Source organism: Ptychodera flava (genome assembly GCF_041260155.1).
Source record: "Ptychodera flava strain L36383 chromosome 3 unlocalized genomic scaffold, AS_Pfla_20210202 Scaffold_26__1_contigs__length_13983176_pilon, whole genome shotgun sequence".
Classification (NCBI taxonomy): domain Eukaryota; kingdom Metazoa; phylum Hemichordata; class Enteropneusta; family Ptychoderidae; genus Ptychodera; species Ptychodera flava.
Window position 1 is genome coordinate 8,363,131 of NW_027248280.1, and position 16,703 is coordinate 8,379,833.

The 16,703-nt window shown below is 35.9% G+C and overlaps 1 protein-coding gene and 1 long non-coding RNA gene across 2 annotated transcripts; both read right to left on the reverse strand.

Moving 5' to 3' along the window:
* Positions 1–1,129: 1,129 nt before the first annotated feature.
* On the reverse strand, positions 1,130–1,939 carry LOC139125778 (uncharacterized). The gene has a single exon (XM_070691873.1). It carries the CDS (start codon positions 1,937–1,939, stop codon positions 1,130–1,132), a length of 810 nt encoding a protein of 269 aa, XP_070547974.1.
* Positions 1,940–4,231: 2,292 nt separating this feature from the next.
* LOC139125826 (uncharacterized) lies at positions 4,232–7,457 on the reverse strand. The gene is made up of 3 exons (XR_011550368.1): positions 6,940–7,457; positions 4,584–4,762; positions 4,232–4,375 (listed from the first exon to the last, which is right to left on the reverse strand). It is a non-coding gene; the product is annotated as an uncharacterized lncRNA (long non-coding RNA).
* Positions 7,458–16,703: the final 9,246 nt, after the last annotated feature.

Sequence of the window (16,703 nt, forward strand, 5' to 3'; positions counted from 1 at the left end):
TCAATATTATTTCTTTCTAGCAATTGTTTTTACAATGACAATGTTTTTTCTGTGCATTATGCCAGCCCAAAAATATTGTCGAGCTCGCGCTTATATAAGGGACACGAGTTGAGGTACCAGTCTGAATCGTAATGCTTTCTGTAACTGAAGGTGACACATTAAGATGTAGATTGTAGCATTTCTTTAAATCTTTTTTTCAAGATCTCTCGAGATACATGTCTCCAATTTTGATCTGTCTTGTACGTTTGCTACAAAGTTATATACCTTTTCTTAACTTATATTACTGCCAAATTATCATCTTTATACAATGGCCATCAAGTTGAACTTTACTTTGATTGTTTCGTAAAATTGTACAGGATCACACCATGGAATACGCCTTACTCGATTGTTCTCATTCAACTTCAACAAAATTTATTAATTGATTAAAAGTATGACATGATCTCCTATCTCCTTCTCGTACGATCTTGAATCAACCTTCACACGCCTTGGCCACGTTGGGGAAGTCAAGGGAGGGCGTAACAATATTACTAGTAACTTGAGTTAATAGGCCTGTCGTTCAAAGTGTAAATGAATAAATACTAAAAGTCAGAAATAAGACCTAGTAATCTGCGGTGATTGTTTACAAACTTATTACACGGTAGAACGGAGCATAACACAAAATTTAAGCAGACAGATTTAAGCACACACATCAATGCACCAAAAATCAGTACAGACGTGACAACAGCTTGATCAGAAGTAAGATTTTTAAGATGTGTTAAATCAGTTGGGTACCTTGAAACAGTCGGTGACTTTCATAATTTGCCTGAAGGTAGTATACTCTTTCATTTGTTTTGTTTTTTTCTTGGGGTAGAATCGCGGCACAACAAATTCACTATGTTAGCAATGTAAAGCTCGGTTTCAATATTAAACTCAAATACAAGTACTGTCCATACACGTGCAGCGGAGACCCGGGGGAGCTTCAGATAACAATATAATTCATTGTGTTGAACTTTATTTTCAAAAGATACGTTTCAGGACAGGTTCAGGACAGTTACTGTTTAATAGTTTGAGTGACGTTACTGCAGTAAATGCCGAAGGAGCTGTTCACTTTCTTTTATTTTTAACGAATAATCTTTGCTAATAACGAAGGCTACTCACATTCATCCACGCCTCGTGAGAAAAACATTCCCATGGGAATCATACTATCATACACATTGACGGTATTTCTGGTTCCTGTATTTAATTTTGTACTGGTTTCCTTGTTAGTCAAAGTGTTTGCCGTGTTTTCACGTGTTCTTGTCAAGATGTCGTTCGCTGCGTTTTCTGACATTGTAATTTTGTTACTGACACCACCATTCTGCTCTCTCAGAGTACTCTCTTCAATATTGACAGTATCGTCCTCCTCGAGCTTGTTGATTGTTGTCTTCTCGTAAAGTTTCTCATCATTTTGAGCTGTTGAATTCCAATCGACATATAGTAGAGGCTCTGCTTCGCTAACTTTAACTTCACTTCCTGATGCATTAATTTCGTATTCAGTAATATACTCAGATGTAACTTCATCAGTTCCCCGCGGAAACGATTTATTGTTTCCACTATCGGATGTAAGTGATTCGCTTGTAACATCATCACCAGATGAAGTCTTGCTAGCATCCTCCCAAAATGTAATATGTTGTGCCCTTTCAGACGTAAAGTTCTCATTTGTGACATTCCAAACTGATAATTCTTGGGTGACATTCTCCAGGTATGTTGTATATTTTGCTCTACCTACGGTTGGCTTAATCTGGCTTGTTACAGTGTCACTTGGTAAAACACTCATCAATGGTGACGTCGTAAGAGATGTTGTTTGTTTATTTCGTCTACAATCAGGAGTGTCTGCATAGTACACTTCATCAAAGATAGCTTGACTAATAGGCGGCATTTTGGGTTGATAGGAGACATCTGAAATAGAGAATCCAGGCATGGTTTATTAAATTTGAAAAAGCAATCTGCACAAAAAATAAGTTGTTTTTTGAAGGTCAAACTGGAGTGCAGCCATATCGAATTAAACTTATTAATACGTTAGCATTCAATTATCAAAGGCAGCTTCCGAAGGTAATACAAAACTTGAAGAGGTTCTTGAAGACATTAATTTCGATGGCCTGGAGTAATTCATGATCATTGTGATATTTCGTATAGCGGGGACAAGAGTAAAAGTCACTCCAAGACTGGGTTTGTCATCACACGAACAAAAGGATATTTCAGTAATAACGGTGATGCCAAACATAAATACCCTGATAATTAATTAATACACTGATAATTATTAACATGTTTCATCTTGTCATCGACAACATATTCATTACATTTGCAGGCATGGTTTTAGGCAAACTGGGCATTGCAGTGTGAACAATATGTTAAAAACACAGATATATTGATGACTTTTAAGTTTGAATAATCCAAATATATCAAATTATCTGAATTATGTTTATCCAGGTGAGTTAGACATCAAAGAAACTACAAAAAGCGCGACGAATAAGACATCGTGCTCTGCACAGAAAGCTATATGACAGTAGGGATGATTTTAATTTTCACAATATCAACTCTCCCTACTTGTCGAGCAACATTCCATCTGCTCCAGCTTATGGTTTTACAACTCTATAGATACTGTAGAGCTTGCAAGTCATATGATGATTTTCACAAAAGACATGCTCATTGACCTTTAAGCTAGTGAGACAGTTCTACTTCTTGGAAAGTAGACGTGCAAGATCATTTAAGAAATTCTATGGTAGATATTGCGACACGGTTTCCAAATATGATACACCTATTGCTTGGTAGTATTCCGAACTTTGACCTTATACGGTAGCTTCACTGAGTTGACATTGATTTTGACAGTAAAGTGCCATGCTTGACGGGTGTAGCATGCTAGCTGGATACGCTACATATTCTGGCCACCTGTACCTGGTACCACTGCTTATAATTTTATTCGTGGTTTAACATGGTCCTTAATTATCTTGAGTTTTTTTGTTTTTGATATTTTGTACTCAAGGACCTGGTATTAATTACTTTGCATGATTTGGATTTATTGAATTTGCTTTGACGTCATATTGTGACCCAAAACAACACATCCATCATTTGTGCCATCTATTGAAATCTTTTTGTTTTTTTCTAACATTCCCAGACATTACAAAAGAGTATGTACGATATTTTAACTATGTATTGAGATATTCTTTTAATGATAAAAGAAAAGATATTAAGCTCATGTCATCATATGATTGTCAAAGATAGCAAAAAACGGAGACATCCATACTGTTTATACACTTGTATTACACCCAACCCCATGTGTAATAGCAATGTTTATTATGACGTTACTTAATGTAGCCCGGGATGGCAAGCTTGAAATTGTAGATGTGTCATACAGACGTAAGTAGAGTGTACCGCGCAATTATTTTGGGCCAGTCGAGTGACCTCTGTTTGACACAAAGCTTCAAAATCGAAAATAAACACGTTTGCTCTTAAATTTATCCTTTGCAAATGTAAAGATAATAATCAGTGCATGTTATTATAATATTGCTAAAATAGCAAAGACATGGTTTATGAAACGTACTGTATTGGCATACAAACTTAAACGGGCATCGACAACAGGTATCCCAGAATACGTGGGGGCTATAACTGAAAGACATCAATAAAAGGAATATAATTAAAATGTAAGGCAGGAATTGTCTTGAGGCACAATGCTTTACGGTGCGTGATGGTAGCTTCGATTTCGATATTTTTTACAACTATTTAAAGTAAAACTGCTATTAGGGAACTTTAAAGACGTACATGACATTTGTTGTTAACGTACCATTCTAAGAGACTGCAATTTTAAGCAATGCAGTGTAGAATCTTCACCTATGTAGAAGATGGACGGAGACAAATAACGATTCATTTGAAGATTGTGAAGTAAGAAATAAAACCAAGCGGATCCTATGTGCGATTCATTCTGTCAATCAGATTCTTCACTTTCTACCAATCACTATGGACTAGAATGATCAGCCAAATTGTTCTTACTTTGGCTTTCTATCTAGCTTATTGAAAGGCGCGTTTAGTTTGCCACAATTGTTGTTCAGTTGCCCTTCAGCACTGTAATAAACCTTATATTTCAAATTCATTGCAAATACACCATTGATTTCTGCTTCTTTGTAAGCTCAGATTTAGCAACCTTGATCATTAAATCCAACATCAAGGCAAAGACTTCGAAGTTCAATATTAAATATGGTGGGCTACTTACGTGGAAGCTCTAATGCAGCGTGATCCATTAGAGAGATTGGCCTTCCATTACTCCATGGTAAGTATCTTAGTGGTGTTCCATCATAAGTTGTCCAAACTCGTCCTGGATACAGCCCGACACCGTCAATCCACAGTGTTGATAGATAGGTCGCTTTTGTTCATATAGCATGAGAAAAGTTTGTTTTTCAAATTACTACTCGTGAGGATTAAAGGTTTGTGAGAAAACACGCTTGAGATACCTAAGTATCTTGTCCACACGTTCTGAAACCACTCATATTGTGAAAAGGCACTTGGACGCGAAACAATGATTTTAATGGCTGTCTAAATGTCCGCGCCTTTTGTGAGAGAGTAATACTTACAACCCACTACTTGGGAAGCCGGATCATGGACAGCCATTAGCCTTGATAGTTCCACCATTGTTTGATAGTCCGATATTCTCAATAAAGCCCCTCCGTCCTTCAAGCAGTACTCGTATGCATATTGTGAAGTTGAAAGATACAATGAAACCTTCAAGTTGTCCCAAGGTTAACCATTATATCTATCAGAGGAAAAGGGAAGAGAGTGAACCTTTCTTGAGCCTCTACATATGCCTAATATTCTTGTTATACAGGTTTTTGCTGAACTTTAGGTAATACTGTAATACACTTAAAAATATGCAATTTGCATTATTATCCCCATTGTATGTACAGCTGCAACTCTTATGATGTCCGAAAAAATGTTTTAACTTTTTGTTGAGAGCTAAAATTTGATGTAATCCAAACTTCAACGATAGTTTTTTAGGTACAAGCGCGGTTTCTTCAGTGAGCTGCTTCAGAACCAATGTTAAAATAAAAAATGTTAACTACAGATCAATTACTTTAAAAACATTTGTATTACTGGTTGATTTAAACTGAAGCGATTTAGCACTTTTGACCCCATGGCTCATTGTGATAAAGATTTATATCAAAACATTGGTCCAAGTTGACTTTACGTCCTATTATTTGTCAATTCATTAGGTAACCTTTACCCTTTATATGTATTCCAGCGAAACTCGTATTGTCACACTTTGACTGAATTGACCTAAAGAAGGAAGGTTCATGAGATGGCAGTCCCCTGACTTGATGAGAAAGTGGGTATTAATAATAATCTATGTGTTATTTACACATGAAGATATTTTATATAATGAACACGTTGTATTTAATAGTCGCACCAGCGGCTGAGTGACTACGCATGCGCAGTTTATACTATATAATGCAAGCGGCCGGAAGTGTACGAAAATAAATCCTTGGGCGCCGTCCTGTTTACAAGCGCTTGTAAAGAAATAAATACGAACCGTGTAAAGTATTATATTTACATAGAAAAATATATTTTGTGTTGAAACTTCAATTGAAAATATAGTTTACAAGAAAGTCTAGTTGATGCGAACGAAATTTTGATGGAGGAAGCAGAGGGACCTCAAGTCAGTGCAAATCACGTCGGGTCGGAAAAGTTGAAAAGTTACAAAGTATTTTCTTGGTATAGAAAAGAGGAATTATATGAAAAAAACATATTGTAAAATTGATGACAAGAGTTGGGAGAGTTATTACCGATCTTAGTGGCATTTTGAATGAACAGGTGATTTTTAAATGGCATTGTAAGCCGCAAAAGTGCAATCGTAGGGGTTTGCAGAATTTACAAATATATGAAAGTGCCTCAACTGAATAGAGAAAGAGAAAGTTAGGAAGGTAAAATTACAGATGAGGAATGTGTACACGAATGTATTACTTGATATGAAAACTAGAAAGTCCTATGACAACAACTTCAGTCCTCGAGGTTTCGAAACTTGTAGTCCGCATACCTTGCATAAGAAGTCAAGTTACCAAGAAAAACGAAATTTACAAACCTTGATCAGCTGTGCTGTGAACGTACTGACACATGAACATAAATCGACCGTTACAAGTCCAGTCATTCAAAAGGTGCGTATGCCTGATATACATGAGGAGAAACTGAAATCAGCGGTACCGTGGTCTTGGCAAAGGTAGAATTCGCCTCTGGGACAGATATTCGGACTCTCAAACTTTGACAATTCTTTTCTGATCTACCAAAAGTTGGGCTCATTTTAAAGTTCTTGGCAGAGAAAAACGTTTGTCATTTTTTTTCGCAAATCTAAAAATTTATTTTTCTCCATAGAGTTAAAAAGGCATGGCGGCCATTTTGAATTTCAATGTAGTAAAATCTTTGGTGATTTGTGTCTCTGGTATCAAAATTTGCACGATGACCTCAAATTTTTATTCCTTGATTTGATTAGCAAAGTTTGAGCCATTGAGCCAAAGTTTAAGTCTTTCAATTGCGAGGCGCATACTACCTCAAGCGTACTTCCAAATTACTGTAGTGCTTCAACTGTTTATTTATGTCTTAGGGACATTTCTTCTATCAGTTGATCAGTTCTAAACAGTATGGTTTACAATCGAAAACACGAGACAGTAACATGTGTACACTTGGGATAATACTTAAGGATGCACTACCTGTAGATGAACATTTGTCCTCACACCAGACTAACAACACAGAAATATTTCATTGTTCAAACTTCTGCCATGAACCATTTACATATTGCCCTTTAGGAACCTCTTGCCAACACTTATCTTTGTAGAGCGAAGCAATGACATCAGTCAGTACACAATAACATACTAATGTTTATTTTGATTGCTACTGCTTGTCAACGACTAATTAAATAAAATAAATATACTTTTAAATTACCATATTACTGCACAATCTTCTGCACCACCGCTATTGTTCGGCTCCCAATGGTCCCAACGTAATAGACACATTTCTGTACCATCGGAATGTTTGAAATGGCCTTCCTCTTCTCTGTCATTTGCATCGATCCATAAATATTCTAATACATCATAAAAGGGGGAAAATATGAACATCCGTAGAACAAAACAAATGTAAGTCAATCAGTTGTCTTGAGAGTCATTGTCCGGGCCATTGCATTTAAATGTGCAATTAAACAATCTGCTGATGTTATGTTGATAACACTTTTAATTGGTAGTTGAGTCCACACGTGCTTAAGAGCAGTAGTTGTTACTTCTTAAATGCTACGATTGCAGTGCTGATGGACAAATTTCGTTAACAGCAGAATTTTTAAATGACCTTCAATTTCCCAGTCTTTTAGATCGACTTTACGACGTATTCTGATGCATAAACATCTATGAAATACCAATGTATGTCATAGGAAGATATTAACGTAAAATATATTTGTCTCTTGAAGAACATCGTCGTGACGATATCAAAATTTCGTGTATTTTAACGTTATTTCAATCACGCCGTAAAGGGGTCATTGTCTTAACGTTTGTCTCTTGCTGAAATATAACATAAATATGTAAGGAGAAGTGACTTTTAACTCCAATCACAGTAGTTCACTACAACATTTTTAAAAAGGTTTTATAACCTCGGACATTTAACTTTGTCCTAAAAATTTACTGACAACATAATTGGCGAGTAATGGTCTGATGATTTTTGAAATGATTGTCCGGTATCACGGGGCACACTGCTAAGTTCACTATAGGTCACTTCAAGTATTCGATTAGGTACATCTCTGTGTGTCCACACAAAGAAGCAATAAAATGTCGACTTCTTGTGTGACATTATTTTGTTGTGCTTGGACCCTTCATGCCGTTAAAATGCACTCTGATTAACGTCATGGAAAAATTTACAGTTGATACAGAAAATATATTTCGCACTCATGGTCTTCCATTGGGAGTAGCATTACTAGATATTTATTTATTATCAAAACTTTCGTGGTGATATGACCATTGGAATCACGTAAGTCAATTTTGAAGAGATTTAATGCACACTGCCTGAAAAACCTATCATACTTACAGTATCAGCATGGCTTATTGTCTTTTTAGCTGAATGGTCCATAGGCAGATGCAGAAGTCAAGAATCCTTTGCTTATATTCAGCAATCCTGTACTCATGTGGACTCATGTGACTGCAGGCAACGCACTTTGTGTGAATTTATCTGTGTACTTGGCTTTGATGCAGACTGCAATGGCCAAATAACGTATCCTAACATGATTGGCACTAATTTGGGAGAATTGGATCTTCATATTTTTCAAATTCTCAACAGTGTTAGATCCCCAGACCTTAATGTTGCAATATTACAGATTACTCTTAAAAACAAGTGTATAATTGAAAAAGAATCAGATAAGCTTTCATTTGCAGATTAAACCGACATCACCAGTCGTGTTCCATTTGCCAGATAATGAATCAAAGTAAACATAAATGTTTTACTTTCCTCGACATATTGTGCCAATCTTGTGCACACAACATACTACGACATTTGCACCTGCTTTCATTTTTTAATCATCTGATTTTCATTTTTTCATTTTATCATGTTTTGCGATTATGTCTATCTTTATGTGATGATGATGATGATGATGTTTTTGATGATGATAAATCAAAAACAGTCATTTTTGTGACATGAATAAAGATAATATAATTTATTCATCATCATCACATAAAGATACGTAATGACTGCTAAATATGATAAAATTAAAATTAAAAAATCAACTGATTAAAACATGAAAGAAAGGTGCAAATATAAATTCTCAAATCGGATTCAAACACACAACATACGACACCCATAGTCACGGGGCAAGGACATCTCTATCAAAACCCCTGTGCTTTTAATATATTGAAATGAAGATTACCGAATGACGGATAATATGTAAATGTGTTTACCTTGGTTATAGTGAGTGAGTGCGAGTGTCGCAAACATCATGTAAGTCTCTGGGTCATGAAATCTGGGTAAGTGACCGTTATTTCTTTCACATATTTGCATGGCTTCTATCCAGGTAGTTCTTATCCGAAAAGTCTTGAAAGGTGGAGATGAGCTACTAGCAACAGCATCGTAACCTGGAGAAAATTCAGACTTTTAAATTAGGACTAAGTCTATGGAGTCAATGCTAGTAAATTTCAGAATAATATTATAGTAATAACAATACTAATGATAAAGATAAAAAATAAATTTTAAAAAAATTTAAGTAGTACATGCTATACTATAAGTACTAAAACTACCACTACTACTACCACTACTACTACTACTACTACTACTACTACTACTACTATACTACTACTACTACTACTACTACTACTACTACTACTACTACTACTACTACTACTACTACTACTACTACTACTACTACCACCACTACTACCACTACTACTACTTCTACTACTACTACTACTACTACTACTACTACTACTACTACTACTACTACTACTACTACTACTACTACTACTACTACTACTACTACTACTACTACTACTACTACTTGTCGTCAAATACGTTTTTGAATTTCAGATCAGTCGAAGCGTATTCTCTACTGATTTTCATGGTAGATAAATTATCTGAAATGCTCTGATATGTACTGTCGGTCAGATACAAGTGGGCTTAGGTACATTCAAATATACTTATACCTACCTACCTACCTATACCTATCTACATACCTACCTACTTACCTAACTACCTACCTATCTACCTACCGACATACCTACCTACTTACCTACCTATCTACCTACCTACCGGATTACCTACCTGCCTGCCTGACAAGCTACCTACCTAGACAGACAGATAGATAGATAGATAGATAGATAGATAGATAGATAGATAGATAGATAGATAGATAGATAGATAGATAGATAGATAGATAGATAGATAGATAGATAGATAGATAGATAGATAAACAGAGAGATCGATCGATCGATCGATCGATCGATCGATCGATCGATAGATAGATAGATAGAGATAAAGAGAGATACATTGATCAATGCATACATACATAATACATACATCATACATACATACATACATACATACATACATACATACATACATACATACATACATACATACATACATACATACATACATACATACATGCGTACATACATACATAATACATACATACATACATACATACATAAATACATACATACATACATACATACATACATACATACATACATACATACATACATACATACATACATACATACATACATACATACATACATACACACACACACACACACACACACACACACACACACACACACACACACACACACACACACACACCATACATACATACATACATACATACATACATACATACATACATACATACATACATACATACATACATACATACATATCAATTTCTATTTATTTCCAAAAATACATATACAATGTACAGATGTAGTATTACACTAACATTAGTTGAACACTACTCCTCCTTGGAAAAATGGAAATGGCGTACATGACATGAAGGTGAACAGCGAAGTCAATTCAATCGAAACAGAAACCTTACACATTGTATTTCCTGCACCTTAATCTCCAGATTTTGTTAGAACCCATAATGACACTCAGACTGCAAAATTTAGTAATGAATTTGGCATCATTTTTACTTTACCAAGTTTTAATGAGACCTGTTATCACTTTCTGATGAACGTTACCAAGACTACCGATAATTAGTGCGATGATCTCGGAGCAAAATCCCAAACTATTGATTTCAAGCGTAAGAGTATAATACTTATCAAACTTTGACTGGGAAACAACTTGAGACATGTGCATCAAAGGGGGCCAGATATTTCTATGAGCGTTGCTGGCCTGTTCGCTTTGTCAATAATAACGATGTCTGGCCTTGTGTGTGGATGTTGAAATGTTTGTTCAACATTAATTATCTTTGAACAGCTTTTGAATCAGAACTTTGTCTTTAAATAATTCTTTGTTTTGATTACATTCTGACATCTTCTGATAAAGTAAATCAACTATCTATTCTGTTATGTCTAAGCTGGTATAATTACTTAAATTTAGTGCATCCGTTTAAAACATGCGAAACAGTTTAAGGGGGTGATTACAGATTTTAGACAATTTGCTGTAACTGGTTGGATAGTTAGTAGATAACAAACTTCACACTGCAGGAGTTGCAATCGACCTCTCGCTACAAAAGGTCTATGTTTGTCATCAATCTTGTGGTTATTGAGATATGTAGCTGAAATTGAATGATGAATTTTCCCAGCCTCTCTAACTGCTCTCCCCTGTGAAGATTTTGCCCTTAATTCGGCTTCGTACTGTTTCAGTTTATGTTGTTTGTACATTGTGTAACATTTCTCCGACGATTGAAAAGAAGACTGATATATCTTGATCGATTTCCATCTCAAAGATGAATTTATCATCATTTCTAGAGACACGGAAATGCACTCACGTTTACACATTTCATACAGTGTGATCCATTCTGATTTTGGCCAATTCACTTTTGCCTGTTTGGCAATGCATCCACAATTATCGATTGCGTATCCTGCAAAATTTAGAGAGTCATTGCTTGTCTTAACCTTCTGCTTTTCCATATGCAATCTTAATGACTGACTTGCAACCCAGCGTACATTAGGGTCATCATTGTTCAATACTGATAGACAAAATGACAGATGTTTAGGTAGTACACTATACATGGATTATAAGCCCTACCCCTCCTGCTGACTTTGGAGTAAAGAAGAATGGTACATACATACATACATACATACATACATACATACATACATACATACATACATACATACATACATACATACATACATACATACATACATACATACATACATACATACATACATACATACATACATACATACATACATACATACATACATACATTATCATTGCAGTTAAGATTCTCAAAGCTTGGAATAATGTGTCCCTCCACCATTTATTTTTGAGGCATTTCTACATTTTGTTAATCGAAATTTGTTCCATTTTGTAATAAATTATCTTGAAAATCAAAGTTTCAAGTTATCAAGACCGCGTCGCTATGGTTGAATTTCAGTAATGTTAGCAGTGTACAAAATCTGCTGCCATACAGGGGCTCAGTCAGATCAATTTCTACGTTTCAATTACTTCAGTAACATCTCCGAAAGTACAAAAAATAAAGGCCGATACGGCTCAAAATGATCATGCAAAACCACACCCAACACATGCAGTCAACTCATGAGAGTGCGCTACAGAACCCGAGAATGGAGGACATCCGTACGGGTTCTGTTTTTGGGACATCTTTGCAAGGGCGCATCCTAGCTTCAATACCTACCTACTTACCTACCTACACTTCTACACACCTACCTACACACCTACCTACCTACATACAGATATACCTACATACCTACATACATGGATGGGTCACCGAAAGCCTTATTGGAACCATAGAGGTTGCAGACATGTCTGTCACCAGCGGTTGGGGCGTCATGGTCTCAGTTCTGATTTTTCCTTGCTAGGGTTTATTCTATTTTAATACGTTTGACTATGATATGTTTTGCAAATAAAGATTTATACCACCGACCTTTATAGTCAAAACATCGTCTGTTGATAACATTAACACTGCTTCAGACTTAACAATCTTAGGAATAATATTTGATACTTTTAAGGAAAAGAACGGCGGTGACACATCAATTGCATTTTCTGTTCTGAACGAAGGGCATATTTTCACATTCACGTAATCCACACAATGACCTTTGAATGATTGATTTAGCTTAAGCCTTGTTCAAAAATGATAGCTATTGAAAACAAAAAAGTATTTTAGCTTTATCTGTGAGAATGAGATTGCCACATTATCAAAGTATATTTATGACTGTAAAATTTGCTAACAATCATTAAAGGGAGCTATTTTCAATTAACACACCTTGCACCGTCTGTTATAGAAGACTATTGTCTTCTTGTGAACAAACTTTAAACATGTAGAAAATTCAAGCCATATAGTCGTAAGCTTCTAAATCGGATCGTCAACGTATCATAAAAGCATGTAAATACACACATATTTTTGGTAGTGCACGGGTTAGGAGAATAGCGTATGTTTAATTCGTACTTGGTACAGTTGATGGGTACTGTCCACGGAAGGAAAGCGATTTTAATCAAACTCAAACCTAAACCATTGACTAGCAGTTCTGCCTTTTAGTGTGCAGCTAATATAATCATGTCCCGCTGAATTTGAAATGTCGCCATGACTATATCAAGAAAGGAAGAGACATGTGGAATGAGCAAAATAGTCATGTCATGGCCTGCGACTGGACATTAACAAAATCAAAAACAAATAGTTAAAGTAATTGGTGTGATACATTACCGTTCATGAGTGTTTTTGTAATCATGATGACTGCAATATACTGCATACAGGAACAGAAACGGAGCTGACTCCAAACGTACATCTTGCAATTGCAATAAGACCACGAAATGAATTTTAATTCATGCCATATGGACACACTTGCCAGAAACTTGATGGGAAGAGCTAATCCGGGGCCACTCACCTCCATAAAAATAAGTATATTTGGCACCAGAAGCACCTTTTCTGAACCATTAGAAGGAAAAATGTTCACATTACAGATGTGAACGATGTCAGAGAGAAACAGGTAAATTAACATTCTTTACGATGGCTTTAGGGCTTAAGGTATTAAAGTGTACGAAGCAATGTATTTTTGTGGCCTCCTGCAAATCAATTATTCTATGTAGTATGTATTAATTTACGAAAATAGTATTCAATCACTTTTGTACATACCAAAACTATCGCAGCACATTATAAGCTTTTAATTAAGAGGTCAATTCACGAATATCATATCGACTTTGCTTCATTAACTTAACGTGCGTGTACACATCAAGATTACGTGAACCGTGCATTGGTTATTTGACTCTCATCTAATCATGTACACCATGATCACATGCCATGCAAACATTAATCTTCAAACATCGTAAAATTCTGCAATACAAAGGATTCAAAGTATTTCTGCCTACTTCATATTCAAACACACTCTCAAAAGGTAGATTAATTCACTGGAGAGGAAGTTTGTGACAAATTCCGGAATAAGTAGCGTATTCTTCCTTGCGGCGGGAGCCATTCGCCATAAGATGCACCTTGGGTTAACAGATGTTCATATGCCTCTGTCATATAGCAACGCAAACACATACAGTTCTAAGTTTAATTGGAAATCTACCTGACTTCAGCTTCAAAAGTTTTCAGCATCTTTACAACGCCAATATGGGCCGTAATTATGGGATTGAATTACGACGCGCAATTTATACATAGCATAGGCTAGATGATGTAGTTTGTAAGAAATAATATGTTAGAAATATACATGTCTGTCAGAAATAAAAGTGCATCCATTTGGTTAATATTGATAAGTAAACGACACTTTCCAGTCTGCGATAAGAAAGTACCATAGGGGACCAGATATTAGTCCAAAGTACCATAGGGGACCAGATATTAGTCCAAAGTGCCATAGGGGACCAGATATTAGTCCAAAGTGCCATAGGGGACCAGATATTAGTCCAAAGTGCCATAGGGGACCAGATATTAACATATAACATAATCGCTACTCGCAGATTTCTGTTTTTTATGTTGAGAATCAGAATGATACAAATATTTTGATAAACTCTCGGTTAAAAAATAGCAGTCACGATGTTGATTCTTGTTGCCCGATTGACTTGAAATTTAGAAACTTGGAGCAGGAAGCCTCAAATATGTAGTCTAAAATGCGCAAGAAGGTAAGAACACATGCACAAAATGCAAAGTATACTGAGTGATCAATAACTCAATCGCGCATATTTTGAGACGAACAAAGCCAACTTAAAAAACAGACAAACATGGCTAAAAACATACATGGTACCTTAAATAGATTTTGTTACAACAACAGAAATTGCAACAAATTTGTAACAGACAGTAGTGCAAGCTTGGTTTACTCCAGTTTTTCTTCATTTTTGTTGTGATTTAGATTATGGTTGCTATGCTGACGTAATATACACACGCATGTACATAATAAATTGATGCTACACAACGGGTACCTCGCCTTTTAGGTGTGGTTCTACTGGCGCCATCGCAAATGATGCACCTTGATCGGTCTTACAAAGATGACAAAGTAACACTTTAAATTAATGAAAAGGCACAACGCCATTTACTGGACACAATGTCGGCAGAGTAAGACTGGAAATGTAATTACAAAGCGATTGTTCAGTGTTCATCGTAGATGGCTTTATAAGACGTTCTTTTTCGTTATACTTTCGATAGCTCGCTGAAACTCGTTACCGAGCATACTTTGCAACATGACCCTTGACACAAGTCTTGACGGCCGACTGCTGTCGAACAGTGTTATACATTTCAGCCCAAAGAAATGACATTAACGCCTTTCAATTCGTTTTCAGAGTTTAATGACAATAATCATAATCATACTCTAGATTTCTTATATAGCGCATTACATATTAAAAATGTTTCTTTGCGCTGAATAAAAAAATGTTCAATCAAAGTAACAACTAATAAAAAGCATGACATAGTTAAAATTGATCAGAATATTCAACTCATATTTACAATAAGTGAAAAATGTAAGTGTAAAGCCTTCTCTAAAATTACCAAATGACTGATGTGCACGAAGGTGTGACGCTAAAGAATTATACAAAGTAAGCGCACAAATTGTAAAAGCTTTATTCCCCTAGTAAGCTGTGCGAGTAATGGGGTTGATGTAACTTAATTTCCCCGTTTGAGTGCGAACGCCTTGTTGAGAATCCGTTAAGATAAGATCGTATTTTGAAAGTATCGCAAAAAAACAAATTTGATTCACTTTGGTATCACATGAACTGGTGCGAATCGCCACCTGTGTGACGTATAACAGGACGGATAACAAATCCGAATTACCCCTGTTGTATGTCATCAACCGGAACTTTTTTCGTGCATGGTACTGTTCATACATGCCGGCGCACAGGCGAACTGAAAAATAATAGTCTAAAATATAATAGTTTTTTTCATAATTATTAAAAATAATAAATCGTAATTATGAAATATTGATATTAGTCTGACATTTATTTTTCATAATTATTAAAAGTAATTAATCATAATTATGAAATATTGATATCATGTAACCGAGTTCGTTTTTCCAATGCTGTATGCTTTCAATCTCAGACGTTATTTCCAAACTACTATCTTATGCTTAAATTGTGAAATACCTGAGGATAAACGTTTGTTTACAACAGATCTATCGAGTCCGTTTGCAGGTTGACCTCAGCATACAGCCGTTAAGGTCATCAGTCAGAGCCGGGTTCGTAAGTGCTCATTGGTTAGGAGGTCTGTGGGATCAGCTTTTATGATTTATGCTAATAAGCCAACCGCAACGGACTCCTGGCGAGTTTGACTGATGTCGCTATGATCAGGGACCTTGCCTCTGAGAAACTGCATTTTCGGACTTTCCACAACATTTGGAGAGCGATAGTTTCACAAGGCGACAATTACGAAAAACCAAACAAGGCAGATTGATGGTCAGCTTATCAATCATCAGCTATGTAGAGTAGATACAACGATTTTAAACGGTAGGAGCCAGTAAAATATACATTTTCCAAAGCCGTGTAGAGAAACATTGTTATGTAAGCTGGCCACCTTCCCTCTTCAGCTCTCGTGTTCACATGTGGGCTAATGTCATAGCGATGTCTCTGTGTGT